General features: G+C 38.3%; 1 protein-coding gene across 4 annotated transcripts in view; it reads right to left on the reverse strand.

Annotated features, from left to right (window-relative positions):
- Positions 1 to 363: 363 nt before the first annotated feature.
- Positions 364 to 14,947, reverse strand: part of LOC136885411 (uncharacterized) — a 34,158-nt gene continuing 19,574 nt past the window's right edge. For all 4 annotated transcript variants that reach the window (XM_067157933.2, XM_067157931.2, XM_067157934.2 and 1 more), the window contains 2 exons: positions 10,247 to 10,402; positions 364 to 849 (listed from right to left, as the gene is read on the reverse strand). In XM_067157933.2, coding sequence (XP_067014034.2) covers positions 489 to 849; positions 10,247 to 10,402 — 517 coding nt within the window. In that variant the 3' untranslated portion in view covers positions 364 to 488. The remainder of the gene's footprint in view (positions 850 to 10,246; positions 10,403 to 14,947) is intronic.

Genomic DNA, 14,947 nt, shown 5'->3' on the forward strand with positions numbered 1-14,947 from the left:
CCGACAAGCGAGACGTGCGTGTAGTGGTAGCCGGTTATATCTGACGCTGAGTAAAAGTAACAGTTTTATAGACAGCAAGAATATTTTCCTGATGGATCGTCGTATTGTAGAGACGCATGGAATAGGTATTGCTGGCAAATTTTCAACAGGTTCTCTTCAGTATTATGATGCCAATTTTAAGTTAGCGTTCATTAAACATGCGGAAATAAAGAATAATTGTACGGCCACCAAAAAAAAAAAATACGGCATAACAAAAGCTAATGTACAGCGTCTAAAAATGCGTACTGAAATATCACTTTTTTTGTAGGTCAAAGGTGTTAACGTCCAAAACTTAACGATAACAATATAATAAAAGGCAATGAAAACAGTAGACATATTATGGATTTAATGAATTATAAGAGAATTACAATCACGTTAGATTACACCTAACAACACATATTTCCAGTGGAACTGAAAACATACCACAATAAATGATGACATTCAATTCTTTATAATGACTTTCTGTTTTTTTTTAGTTTTCCTAGCTTTGTCTTAGATTTGATTCTCAGGATATTTCCAGGTTCTGACTGTGGAGTCTTGGAAGTTAATTTCCGCAGCTTCTTTAACCTTCCAGACTTCTCAGAGCTGTGCGTCTTCATTTCCGGCTTGATCCTCACGAGGCTCCCAGGCTCGGTGTTCCAGTATCTTTTTGGAGTGTGAAATGTTCCGTTCTCAGAGGGACTGTCCCAGTTGGGTTCAGGTTCGATTTTCTGTTCCACAGGTGGTGTTTCTTCTGAACTCTCAACATCTTCCTCTTTAATGGGGTGGTCCAAACCTACTGTATCTCCAGCGATCGCTGTAGAAGTTCCCCTGAAATCATTAACGCTCTATTATCTTCAAATATTGAATAAACATTCAGACAGGCTCTCTCGGCTGAGGTAAACTTACAAGTTACATATTAAAAGTCTCATTTTGGATCCATAATGACGTTGCTAAACATAAGCATATACAAATGTAAAAGATCCACCAATTCAATACACTATATATTCATACTAGGACATGTTTCGTCCACTTAGTGGTTCTCACCCCATCAAGAGCTTTTGTATCAACACAGCAAAGAACAATTTTAAGACTTTAGTGATTAGCTTGCCAGAATATGTGTGATTAATACGAGTTGATAGATGCATTTTTTTCTCATATGTTAATTTAATGTTTCGCTTTAGATTTTAATCGAGTCATGCACTAGTTTTCCCACAGATTTTAAGTGCATTGTTCTTTTTAATATTTAGACATTTATAAGATTGTAGTTGTAAGTGTATATAACATGGGAGTTTATTTTTGTGAATGTTTTGTAATTCAAATTATCTTGCAGAGAACAGCGATAGTGGTGAGAGTGATGAAGACATTGAAATGAGACCATGCTGGGGTTTCAGGCACCGGATTAACCTAACCTTCAATTTCAGAGACTTTGTATTCACAGAGAAATTTTGTATTAACAAGACATCAGCTGAATGCATTATAAATTCAATAGGGCAGCTTTTTCCAGCACAAACTACTCGGTCACACCTTGAGCAAATTTTGTGTGCACTGCACTGCCTATTTAATATCATAATCTTAACAAAATTACTGGCCATTCCAACTGTGTGAGTAGGAACAAAATGTAGGTTAAAATCTGCCTGGATTTTACTACCTATTTTTTTACATCATAAAAGCAGATTTTTGTGCATCGCATTCTATGATCAATATCGCTCTTCAGAGCCTGCTACAGCGTAACAGAGTAAACTTCAGATCTGACGTAACACAGTCGTATTTATGAAACAAGTTCTTTAAGTTTCGCTTGTTACAATAGTTTGCCTGTCATGTAATGGAAATTTGTAACATTTATGAAAATTGTCAAGACACATTGACTGAAACAAGGCCCTGGTCAGCATGCTTTCATGTGGACTGGAGGAACAATATGTTAAGATGGAGAAAAGTGTACTAAACTGTTTTTTTGGAGAAGAAATGTTATTGCAGTCAGGTAAAATATTACGTATGGCAAGCAATTTACTCCTGCAGAGAAGTTGTCAGCTATATGATGACTTACAGGTCCAAGGGGTGGCGTGTGTAAAATCTACCTTTTGCTTTTGAAACCTGTTTTATTTGTTGGTAACAGTGAAATCATTATGTCCCAGTCCAGTCGCCTGGGTGTGGTTAACAAGCCTCCTCCACTTCTTTCTGTCCTTCCACTTTTCCTGTTCCATTACTCCCGCCACATCCAATCCAGCTTCTCTAATGTCCTTCCAAATCTGATCCATCACCTTCTTCTCGGTCTTCCAACTGGTCTCTTTCCCTTAACTTCTCTTTCCAATTCCCTTCTTGCTACCTGTTCCTTTCCCATTCTTTTTACACGTCCGATCAATCTCAGTCTTGCTTTCTGTGTGTTCTGTCTCTTCTCTGATTTTAATATTTTGGATTCTATCTTTTCAACCGATGTTCTTAAGAATTTCATTTCTACTGCTTGGATCTTACTATCTTGTCTCTTATTAGTTACTAGCGTTTCTAGTCCGTATGTTACAATTGGTATGAAATACTGTTTATATGATGTTAATTTTGTTCTATTGGGTACTTTGTCATCCCATAAAAGCTCTCTGTTATTAATTCAGGATTGATTTCATTATTCCATTAATAATGCTGCCCAGATATGTAAACTGTTCTGTATTCTCTAACCGTTCTCCGTCTCTGTTCACTTGGCTTCTCTTTTTCTCTTTCCCACAGTGCATGACTACAGCATTCTTTTTACTAATTACTATACCAAACTCTTTCAATTTTCATTCCAAATGTCCAGTCTTCTTTGTACATTCTTTCTCCCTTTCCCCAAATCACCACATCATCTGCAAATACCGAAACATTCACTTTATGACTACTGATACTCTGTTTTACATGTTTTATTTTTTCATCCATCAATATAATGAACAACAATGGCGACAGTGCATTTCCTTGCTTGAGACCTTTTTTTGTAGGCCATAAAATGTTTCAGAGTCACCACTCCCCACTTGTACCCTGCTCTTACTCTCATGATACAACATTTGTATCTTGTTAACTAATGATTTTGGTACATTCCTTTGAGCAGCCATTCCCATACATGCTTTCTCTTAAGTGTATCATAAGCTTTTTCCAATTCCAAAAATACGAGTATGATTTCCTTGTTCCTTTCCAGATGTTTTTCCATTATCGTTCGCACTGTAACAGTGAAATATAAATGTGAATTTTACAAGATAACAAAAATATGCGGTTATCTTTCCAAAAAAAAAAGGAGACTCTTTCCCATCAAATGCACTCGTCTCCAAGTTCAAGAACTATGACCTGTTACACTTGAGTCACACTGTGCTCAGTACGAATATACTTCCTGTAAGTAGCACATCCTTGTACAGTTGGTAGTGTGTGTATGCAATCAGCTGTCTCGCTGCCTTGGTACATCAACGCTTCACTATTTCGAAGCAGTGAGACTGCCTCGTGTGTCGTATCGCATGAACAGAAACAACAGCTGTTCCATACATGTCAGCTTCATCGATCCTTTGAAACAGTGACGGCGCTTTATGTTCTCGCCTCAACAGAAATATTCTGCCCTGAAGACACTCGTTAATAAACACTTCATATTATGAACAGCAATTCAGGCTACCAAAAGAACAATGTACTCTGCAATGTAAGGTCTTAGTTTTACACAAAAACAGAACATTGTTTTCAAAGCAGGGTCATACTATAACAGAAAGATGCCCACGTTCGTCACGTGCAAAATTTCATTTTGTGTGTCTGATGTTTTTAATTCATTATATACGAGGGTAATCCCAAAAAATGAGGTGTCATATTTTTTTATAAATATAGAACTCTGTTCGTGTGGCTTTTGGTCACAATATTGTGAAGTGTTTCCCGCACTCGCATATAAACATGCGCACGCCACGCTGAGGCACTCGGTCTTGGTTTGGCAGCCATTGAGAATGGAGCTCCCGTTGGATGTTACCGCCAAGTGCGAAGCGCGCAATTATTCGGTTTTTGAACGCACAAAGGTACTGAACCGATTGAAATCCATCGCCAACTGACGGAAGTGTACAGTGAGTCGTGCATGGATGTCAAAAACGTTCGTAAGTGGTGTAGAGAGTTTGCGAGTTTGAGATTTATTACTTGTAAAGGAGCGGGAGACCGTCAATTTCTGTCGAGACAGTCATGAAAGTTGAGCAAATCATGTGTGAAGATCGGTGGATCACCCTGGATGATCTCTGCACTGTCCGACTCGTTGGCTTGGGGGATGGGTGTTTGTGTTGTCCCCAACATCCCTGCAACTAACACACCACACATAACACTATCCTCTACTACAATAACAAGCAGTTACCTAGACATGGCAGATGCCGCCCACCCTCATCGGAGGGTCTGTCTTACAAGGGCTCCACTCAGCTAGAAATAGCCACACGAAATTATAAATTATTATCTCTGCACTTTGGTTTCTAAGGTTTCCCGAAGCGCCGCTCACAGAATTTTAATGGAAAGTTGAAATACCAGAAGGTGTGCCAAGATGAGTGCCACACATGCTGACTAAAGACCACTTGCAGCAATGAGATGATTCTTCCCGCGCATTTCTTCAACGCTTTGCAGCCGAACAGGACAAATTTTTGGACTCAACTGTCACGGGTGACAAAACCTGGGCGTTCTATTTTACACCTGAGACCAAGCAACAAACATACCAGTGGCGGCATCTCTCTTCGCCAATGCCGTGGAAATTCAAGCAAACACAATCTGCCGTAAAGTCATGACAACTGAGTGACTATCAGTTGTTCCCTAAGTTGAAAGAACATTTGGCTGGAAAGCGATTCAGCACCGACGACGAGGTGAAAGATGACGTTCACAACTTACTGAACAGCACGACGGCAAGCTGATATGACATGGACATACAAAAACTGTCACAGCGTCTATAAAAATGCTTCGACCGAAATGGTAGAAAAATAGCTAAATGTTTAAGCTGTAAGATGATGTAAACCATTGTAGAAATAAACAAATCTATGTATTTGTAAAATGAAATAGGAGATCTTATTTTTGGGATTACCTTCGTCTGTCTTGCCAAGGATGACCCAATGTTGGGACGAAACATGTCTATGTTTGTGTAAAGTTCTGTCTTAATTGGACGTAAAATATGATAGCATTGACTAGGAGGATATCAACATGACTTTGTACATTTTTGTAAGAAATTATGTTTTTAAACTTCAATTTGAAGTTGATTTTAAACTCAACTAGGTCAAGTTGTTACTTTACATATAATACCAACATTCAACTCTTCTTAAATTTAATTTCTCATTTTATAATCATTCAAATTAGATCATTTAGCTAATTAACTATCTTACTATGATTTTGTAACTGGATTAGGTTAAGTTTGTTATTGTACATAGAATACCTATTTTGAACTCTTCTTAAATTTAATTTTATAATGCTGTAATTCAAATTAATTACTGCTTTAGTGTGCTTTTAACTGTAAAACTGATCCCTTTCAATATCATTCTAAGCATTAAGAGACAAGAATTTACATTTACTTATTTGATCTACGACTTCTTCACGATTTTTGAAACTATCAACACGCAGTGTTGATCCCTAAAATTATACAGTGCCTCATGAACTGCAACTGAAAAATACGTATTTGATCCTAGACTTCTTCATAAGATTGAAATTTCAACACAGTGCTCCCTAAAGTGTTTTAGTGCTTCACAAACAGCAACTGACGGAATTATTTAAACTTCACATTTTATTTACCTGTGCATTGTCTTTTATACTTATTTGTGATTGGCTGATGACCAAGAATAAAGGTCGAAACCAGTACCAATTATAATTAAGTAGGAATGTAAAATTTACATTTCTTATTTTAAGAGTACTAAAAGGTTGAACCATCATATATCTTCTTTCAACTCATTCTAAGCACTTAGTGAAGAAGCAAATACTGTATTTTGTACATTTGCTCATTAAATATTTCATGAACCCCATATTTTATCGTTATAAAAATGTCAGTGTTTTCAGTGAACTGAACTTAGCTATGAAGCTATGTTCATGCTTCCCCATGCCAGCAGGAAACACTGCTTCTCTTGTAGTCTGTAACAGAAGTGTGCCGTGTGTCGAAACACTGCTTTGAAGCAATTTGCTGTGCCATATCGAACGTTTCAAAACACCCAGCAGTGTCATTTCGCCTGTCTCTGCATCCTTGTTTAGGCTCCAACAGAGATGTGTGCTCGAGTTTCTTGCTTTTCACTTCATCTACATATTTATGGTAACTAAGGAGACCAATCCTGGTATGAAACATACGACCACATTGGTTGCACCATAGAGGGTGGACGTCTCGGTTGAGCCTGGCATTGTTTACGCCTCCGACGTTCAACTCTTTCTTTTCTAAGAATGTTTATTTGTTTGCAAAACCAAAACAGCAAGATGCCGAATTACAGAGTTCTACAATGAAAAATATATACAGTATACAATAGAGTAGCAAAATACAAACATAAAATTAAAAAAAATGAAAGAGCATTTAAGAAAAACCATCTAAAGACAAAAGTAGAGGAAGAAAATTAAAAACGAACAAAGTAACTGTAGAGACATAACAATTAACAACAAAACATAAAGCAAAAGGAAAAAGCGGGGAAAATTTGAATACTGAAAGTAAAACGAAAAGAAGAACTTATAGCTAGGCACATAAGATAAATTACAGACATGACACATAAGTAACGGTACAGTACAGTAAAAAAATAAATAAATATTACAGTATGTACAATAGAGGGGACAGCAATGAGAAGAGATAAAAGGAATGTGAAGAAAATTAACTACGTTAAGGAAGCATTGATTAAAAGAGGCAAACGAAGAAAAACGTCCAAGCTCCTGTCAGAAGATACAGAGTTAAGGAGGGTTGGAATGCGGATAAATAAAGTTCTTTGAAGAAGAGAGTGACGGGAATACGGAATAAGAAGGGATGGATTTATCCTGGTTTTGCGAGTTGGAACATGTATGGAAAAGAAGGATGCAGGTTCAGGAGAACGAAATGAACCGTTAACACCGTTATATAGGAATCTAAGGCCAGCTACTTTCCTGCGTTTACATCACGGGCGAAGGTATCTGATTGCTGCTCATGTTTAGACAAACAGATACTTTGGCTCTAACAATGGCACAGAAGAATGACTGCATGTGGTCAATGTGAATCAGATTAGTGGGTGAAGAGGTAGACCAAATGGGAGACGCGAATTCAATAATTGGTAGGATGCAAGATACACAGTAGGCTCTGAGGGCGTGGATATCGGTGATGTCAGAAGATCTATACAACTAACCGAGAAGTGACATTGCTCATCAGGTTATCCTTTGTATGTGGGGGACAAATAACAATTTACTGTCAAACATCACTCCTAAGTCATTTTGTTCTGTTAGAGTTGGGAACAGGTTATCAAGGAGGGAGTATTTACTAAGAACAGGGGATTTACGAAGAGTGATCGAGATAGAGTAACTCCTGGCCCGATTAAGACGCCATGAAGAGCACTGTTCAGAGAGAGAGAGTTAAGCCCACTCTGTAAGGAGTTTACTTCTGATAAAAACCAATTTGCTTGAATATTTTACAGTCATCTGCAAATGGCAGAATTTCACAAGAAAAGGAGGACATACATTCATGATCATAAAAAACAGAACACCTTAAAAGACTAGGGATAGGAAGTTCATATTCACAGGACATGTTCATTAGTATGTTCTGCAGAAACGATTAGCATTTCAGTCACCTAGGTACAGCGTATGTCCTGTTGCCTAGTAGGCACTGGGTCCTCCATGGGCACTGATAACCTGTTGCATGTGTGATGGCATCAGCGCAAATGGTGTCCTGGGGTATAGCCATCCACCTGGTTCCACAGTTCATCTGTGGTGGTTGGCATTGGGTCACAGCACCGCACCCATCATTTCACCATATCCCATGCATTTTCGATTGGCGACAAGCCAGGTGATCGGGCGGACCAGGACAACAGTCTGACATCCTACGACAACAAGAAGGCATGTGTTCGTGCAGCAACATGTGGTCATGCATTGTCCTGCTGAAATATGGCGTCTGGGATGTCGGGTCGCAGAATGTCATTCACGTAGGTCTAACTGCTCACGGTGCCTTGGACATGCACCAACTGTGATTTGTGGTGGTACCCAGTAGCACCCGACATCATAAGGCCTTGAGTCAGCACTGGATGTCTTATGCGAATGCAGTCAATGTGATGCCTCTCACCCTTTCTGGGGCAAACCAAAATGTGACCATCAATTTCAAACAAACACTATCTGCTGCCATTCCTGTCCGCAGTGATGTCGTTCCATACACCATTGCATGTTTATACACATTAGTCAAAGGTAGGCTGAGAAGTGGATGAAGCGCCAGTAACCCAGACCGCAGCAATAAACGGTGATGGACTGTCATTCCAGATAGTATACGATGTGTTACACTGTTCCACTGTTGCACCAGAGCCGAGGAGGATGGAGATCTGCCCTGCAATGCCATTCGGATGAGGTGTCAATCTTCCAGGGGCGTGGTCTGGGTTGTGCGAGCAGACCCATCTCGTCCTGTTCTACGGCCTTCTGTGAACCATTCTGTACACACCCGTTTCACTGCCGACATTCTTCGCCCCACACGAGCAGCAATTCCCCAGATGGATGCATCACGTTCTCTCATGGCAATAATGTGCACTCTTTTAAACTCACTCATTTGACGGTACGGTTCTCACGTCTGCGAGGCATCCTGCATGTCTGCTATGTCACACTGATCCATTACCTTTGGTTTATAGTGACAACGAGAGCCGCAGGCACATTTTACCAGTTGGTGGTGGGGCGCCAAGATATCGACGTGGACCTTGAACTTGAGGGCCAACATGGTCAAATGCTGATCATTTCTTTAGTTCATGTCCTGTGAATATGAACTTCTTATCTCTAGTCTTCCAAGGTGTTCTTGTTTTTATGAACATGTGTGTAGTATTAATAAATACAACAAAAAGAAGGGGACCAAGGACACTGCCTGTCTATTACGTTCACGTTCAAAGTGTGAAACAGGAGTGCCAGCGGGTGTGGTCTTATGCAATGATAGCAAGTACTTTGACAAGGTCTTCTAATTCTGATCTTTATAGCGCTTCAGATGGGCACCATGGAGTCTCATGCCTGTACTGCGCAGAATTTTTCGAGAAAGTCTGTCATCTTTCATGCGCTCGACATGTCCAATCCAATCTGAGTTGGTGACCAATGATGATGGCTTCTATATTGCTCATCTTTGCCCTCTCTAGAACTGTTGTATTTGGGATGTTCCTAACATACAGGATCTCTTTTATAAACCCAGATCATCCAGCAGTGTTTTTTGTTTACGAGACCTAAGCATAGTTTTTAACCTTGCAAGGAGCGTGCACATATTCGACCTAGCAGCAAGAGTATTATCGCATGTACGGTAAAAGTTATTTTAAGTACGAGTCTGCTCGACGGCTGTTCAGCAATTTCTTAGTAAAGTGCCACCTTCAGAGGACAGAATCATGTAACTGTAATTAAATTTGAAACTACTGGCTCAGGGCTCAATAAAAAAATCATGCGTGCATACAAACAGTTTTCACAGAGGAAAAGCTAGACGACATTGGTGCGAATCTTGAACAGTCACCGAATAAATCGTTCACAAAATTAGCACAACTAGGGGTTTCAGTTTTTTCTGCACACAGAACTATGAAGCTGTTACACAGGTTTACATGGGCCCATTGTTTAAAACCTGCTGGTCCAGCCACAATAGTGAGATATTGTGAGTGGTATCTTGCATCATTGAATGATGTAAATTGTCGTGGGTTCCAGCAGGGAACTGATACACTTAGAAGAAATTCTGAGCACCTCACATCAAGAAGGATCATTGGTCCCGCTCCTCGAGACGTATACCCATTAACAGTACGGAACTGAAGAATTCACCACTGTCAAAAATTGGTCCGTTCTTTGTCAATTTAAAATCTGCTGACCCTATTCTACGCCACATGCTGGGAAATGCTGAAGATTATCTTGGTTATTGATCCTCTGACAGTGGATTGACAACTCTGTAACGGGAAGCACAATTACTCTGTGAAGGGTGACGAGACAGCACGCTAAGTATCTTATTTACAAACCTCATCACAACCCGAAGAGCAATCCCTCAACATATCTGATGAGAGCATATATTCCGTAACAACACGTAATGATCATTCGAGAAAGGTAACAGAAACACTGATGAAAATTAATAAGAAATAACACTCACCTCTCATCATGACTGTCGTCTCCCACATCTGACTTGTTAGTTTTCCTCATCTCTGCTCGTAATCCCCGACCTTTGGATCCTTCATACTTCATCTTGTTGATCACCTTCCTGGCTTCCTGAGCCTTTTCTTTGTTGGAGAACACCAAGAAACAGAACCTAAAAGGAAAACAGCCGTCGTTACCACAGTTATAACATCTAGCTTTAATAATAATTGTAATTATATGGTCTTGTGTAGCAGCCATTTAGCCTGGCTGTGCGTCAATTTTGAAGTTCTGTTTTACTCTACCAGATGCTGAGCGATGTATGAGTTGTCTCGCACGCTGACATTGCTGCACGTGATGAGTCTTTAACATTCTCGACTTGCACTGAATTTGAACAACACACCTTCTTAAGTTTTATCTGTAATTCATGTCTTCCCCGAACTTGATTTTGACTGACGATGGTCTCCAGCAAGACCGAAACTAGTTTAATAAAATATATCTAATTTACTATAAGTAGTATTGAATAGGTTGAAACCTTTAGATTTTGTTTTACATTATATTGCTCTTCAATACGGAATAATATGAAATTTATTACCTATGATGGAAAGATCTTGTTCAATGCTGGAAAATGACTGGTTATAGTCAGAGATGTGACTACTCATGGCTGAGAATCTACCATATTTTTTGGCGTTAGTGTGCTCCAGATAATGAATAGAGAAACTGCGTCCTGTTAGTCTTTCTTCGTTTATGACAAATTTATCTGCAAACTTGTTTACATTTCAATAAAGGCGGTAGCACGTAGTCTACTGTTTTCCGTGCATCCGTATTAAAAATTTAGGGTTCAAATTAAGATTGAAATAAAAACTTTCTTTCGGCAAACCGAGATAAATTCTATGGTGAATACAGAAGTGAACTTTATCTGAGATAATGACATTGTGCGAGTTTTGGAAATCTAAGATAACAGTAACCGATGTTGCTGAATACGGGTCTCGGTGCCCAGAAGCGAACTTGAATGTTTATCAGTTCTCGGTCAGTCCGGAGATGACACAGATTTACTTTGTCTGGCAAGATAAGGCCCTCTCCTCCATCTAACCAGCAAATAGAATATTTACATGAGCAGAATTGAAACAGAAACAGAGTACAAATGAAACATCTACAGTTCCTAAACAGTAGAGTAATACACTGAGTGGCCAAAAGTCATGGGAAGACACTGAATGCAATGTTAATAATGAGCCCTCAAAACGGCAGCAATACGCCCAGGCATCGACTCTACAAGATGTCGTAATCTATAATCTTCATTTCCGTATTGACGAACTACACAATTAGAAATAGGAAAGGATTTCCACCTATCAATACTTGTTTATTGCATTTATTATGCTACAGGACCGGTTTCGACCCTTTACATAAGGCCATCCTCAGCTGAACCATGCATACATATCTACGTGATGAAGCTATGATTAAGATAGTATTGTGAAAGGAATGTCATACGATAATAAACATTAGGTCACATCATAGTTTCATCACATAGATATGTATGCATGGTTCAGCTGAGGATGACCTTATGTAAAGGGTCGAAACCGGTCCTGTAGCATAATAAATGCAATAAACAAGTATTGATAGGTGGAAATCCTTTCCTATTTCTAATTGTGTAGTTCGTCAATACGGAAATGAAGATTATAGATTACGATATCGTAGCCAACCAGGCAAAACAGAACGCATATAGATATCGAAACTTAAAGATCAAACTAACGAATGCGGTTAAGAGCATTGCTTTTCTGAAGGAATGTCTAAAAAATGACTTAACACCCAAATTCTTGAGAAAATATAATAATAAACACAGGCATACCATACAAACTCGTAATACGCAAAAAACAACAAACAAAATCTGGCTGAAAGAAGAAATAAAGTTTTTATACCGTAAAAAACAACATCTCAACAACGAACTGTACCGAATACATTTAAAGGCATCTAATGAGTTACCACACAGCTACTGGGATGATTTTCAGCAGATCACGACAGAAAAAATAAAAAACTTAGCCGCTAACAAAGAGAATACACTAAATAAGAAATTAGAAGCACTTAAACAACCATCCAAACCAAACCCAAAAAAACAAAATTCAGAACACGAATTCTCCAACCCTTCACAACGAAATCATTGAACACAAATTCCACCCACCCATAAAAAATCTCACAAATACGACTTTCAATGAAATGGAAACTGTTATCTTGAGCAAGGGACCCAAGCACAATTGGGGTAACATATCAACCTTCCAGAACATTACAACCACTATCACTGAAATAGAAAACGCCATACAGAAAATCCCACACGAGCTACGAGATGAAGTCAGATATGATATTAAAAAAAGGCTCCCACAATATATCGATAAAATGCACAGTAACTTCCAAAACAATAACTCGGCCAATAAAACACACATAAACAAACTTAAAGATAAAATAAAACTGAATAATTTACTTATAATGAAAGCCAACAAAGGCGATACCACAGTCATTATCGACAAAGACCAATACATATCGAAAACTAAAGAATGTTTTCAAGATAACACTTTCCTTATCAAACGTAAGGATCCGACTATTAACGTACAAAGAAACTTCAAAGCCTTATTAAAAAATACACACTTTCTTTTAAATGAAATAGAATCCTCTGAACTTATAGTAATGAACCCTCAAATACCAACTGCTAAAGCTTATCCCAAAATACACAATGAACATATACCAATGAGACCTATTATTAACTACAGAGCAAGCCCAACCTATCAACTCTCGCAATTTATTCAAAGATTCCTTAAAAAGCACTACGTATTCTCAGCTAATAAAACAGTACGGAATTCAATAGATTTTTGTAATAGAACGAAAGGATTAAAGATTGAACCATATCATAATCTCACATCACTTGATATAATAAACATGTACCCGAACATTCCCACAAAACAAACAATAGAAATCATTGAATCTAATCTAAAAAGTCACAGCACTCTAGCACTTTAGAAATAGAAGAGGTCATTAAATTACTTAATTCTGCCATTAGTAACAACTACTTTAAATTTCATAATACTATTTATCAGCAACAAGGATTACCGATGGGATCTCGCGCTTCTGGAATACTCGCCCAAAATTTACCATTGACCATTTAGAGCACACATCAATTAATAAAATAGACAATATCTTTTTTTTTGTGTGTGTGTAGATTTGTTGATGACATTTTCGTCATCATCGACAATAGATCCACAAATGAAACTGATATATTAGATAAACTCAACACAATAGACCCCCATATAAAATTTACCATGGAAACCGAAAACAACTGCAATTTGAACTACTTGGACATAAAGATAACTAGACATGAAGACCACCTTTTTTACAGAATATACAGAAAACCCACACATACCTCAAATACAATTAAAATAGATTCCATTCACCCCAACACACACAAAAGAGCAGCTTACTACAGCATGATACACAGAGCATTCAATATACTATTAACAAAAGAAGATCTAAACAAAGAATTACAACTAATTCACGACATAGCTAAAAACAATGGATACAAGAAAGAAATGATCAACAAAATCATTCACAAAATAAAATCCCAACCCAAAACCAAACTAAAAAAAGCAGACGAATCCAAGAAAGAGTATGCACTATTCACCTTCAATAATGAACTAACATTTTTTAAAAACATAACCTAAGAATAACATTTAGAACTACACACAACAGTACCAACATCATACACAACGTCAGGACAATCAACAGCAACAACAAATACAACTACTCAGGGGTATACCGTATCAAATGCAATAATTGTGAGACAAGCTATGTCGGACGCACCGGTAGAAACTTCCTAACCCGATATAATGAACACATAAACGCGGTAAAACACAATCATTTTTCCTCAATAGGACAACATGTCGCAGACTATAAACACAGTTTCACATACATCGATAACGACATGCAAATCCTGAACATAAACCCCAACGGCCCCTTGCTCAACATAACAGAAGAATTTTACATCACTCTAGATCAATATACCAATCCAAATTACAACATAAATGAAATTACAGAAAAAACTAACATCATCTTCAATACAGTTATCCCTGCCCTAAAAAACTCTTACCTTAAGATAATCTATAAACAGAACGTGACACGCGACAGAAAAACATCTAACACACCCAGCTCCACCCCCACCCCCACAACAGCAACTCTCCCTACCCCTCCTTCCCTTCCCCTCACAGCAGTTAGTATGAGCCCAAAAAGTACATGAAGCAGTACACAACAAGCTCGCATATCAAACACATCTCAGCCACACCAACAACAGTAAGTACATATTCAAATTAGCACACACAACCCTTAGACATTCCTCCAACATAAATATCACTCATAGCTCAATATTATCTTCCACAGATAAATATAACATCACTGCACAGCTACAAAGGGGAAAGGAGCCACTACTTTGAACCCAATGTCACTCAAATTTTATGGACGTCACAGGACAACATGATTTGATTTTAACATAAGGCAACACACACAGCAGAGCTGAACATATTGTAGCCTAATTTTATCCATACGTCTGGCAGCTTTTTAAAATTGGAAAGTGTTTTACTCTATGTACATACATGAAGACAAAATCTTTTACTTATACAATTTTACAAGCAGACCATATCATTTAAACTCCAAGAACAGCAGCTGAGTGTACAACTGTGTAAAT

The sequence above is a fragment of the Anabrus simplex genome, chromosome 14 (assembly GCF_040414725.1).
Source record: "Anabrus simplex isolate iqAnaSimp1 chromosome 14, ASM4041472v1, whole genome shotgun sequence".
Taxonomy (NCBI): Eukaryota; Metazoa; Arthropoda; class Insecta; order Orthoptera; family Tettigoniidae; genus Anabrus; species Anabrus simplex.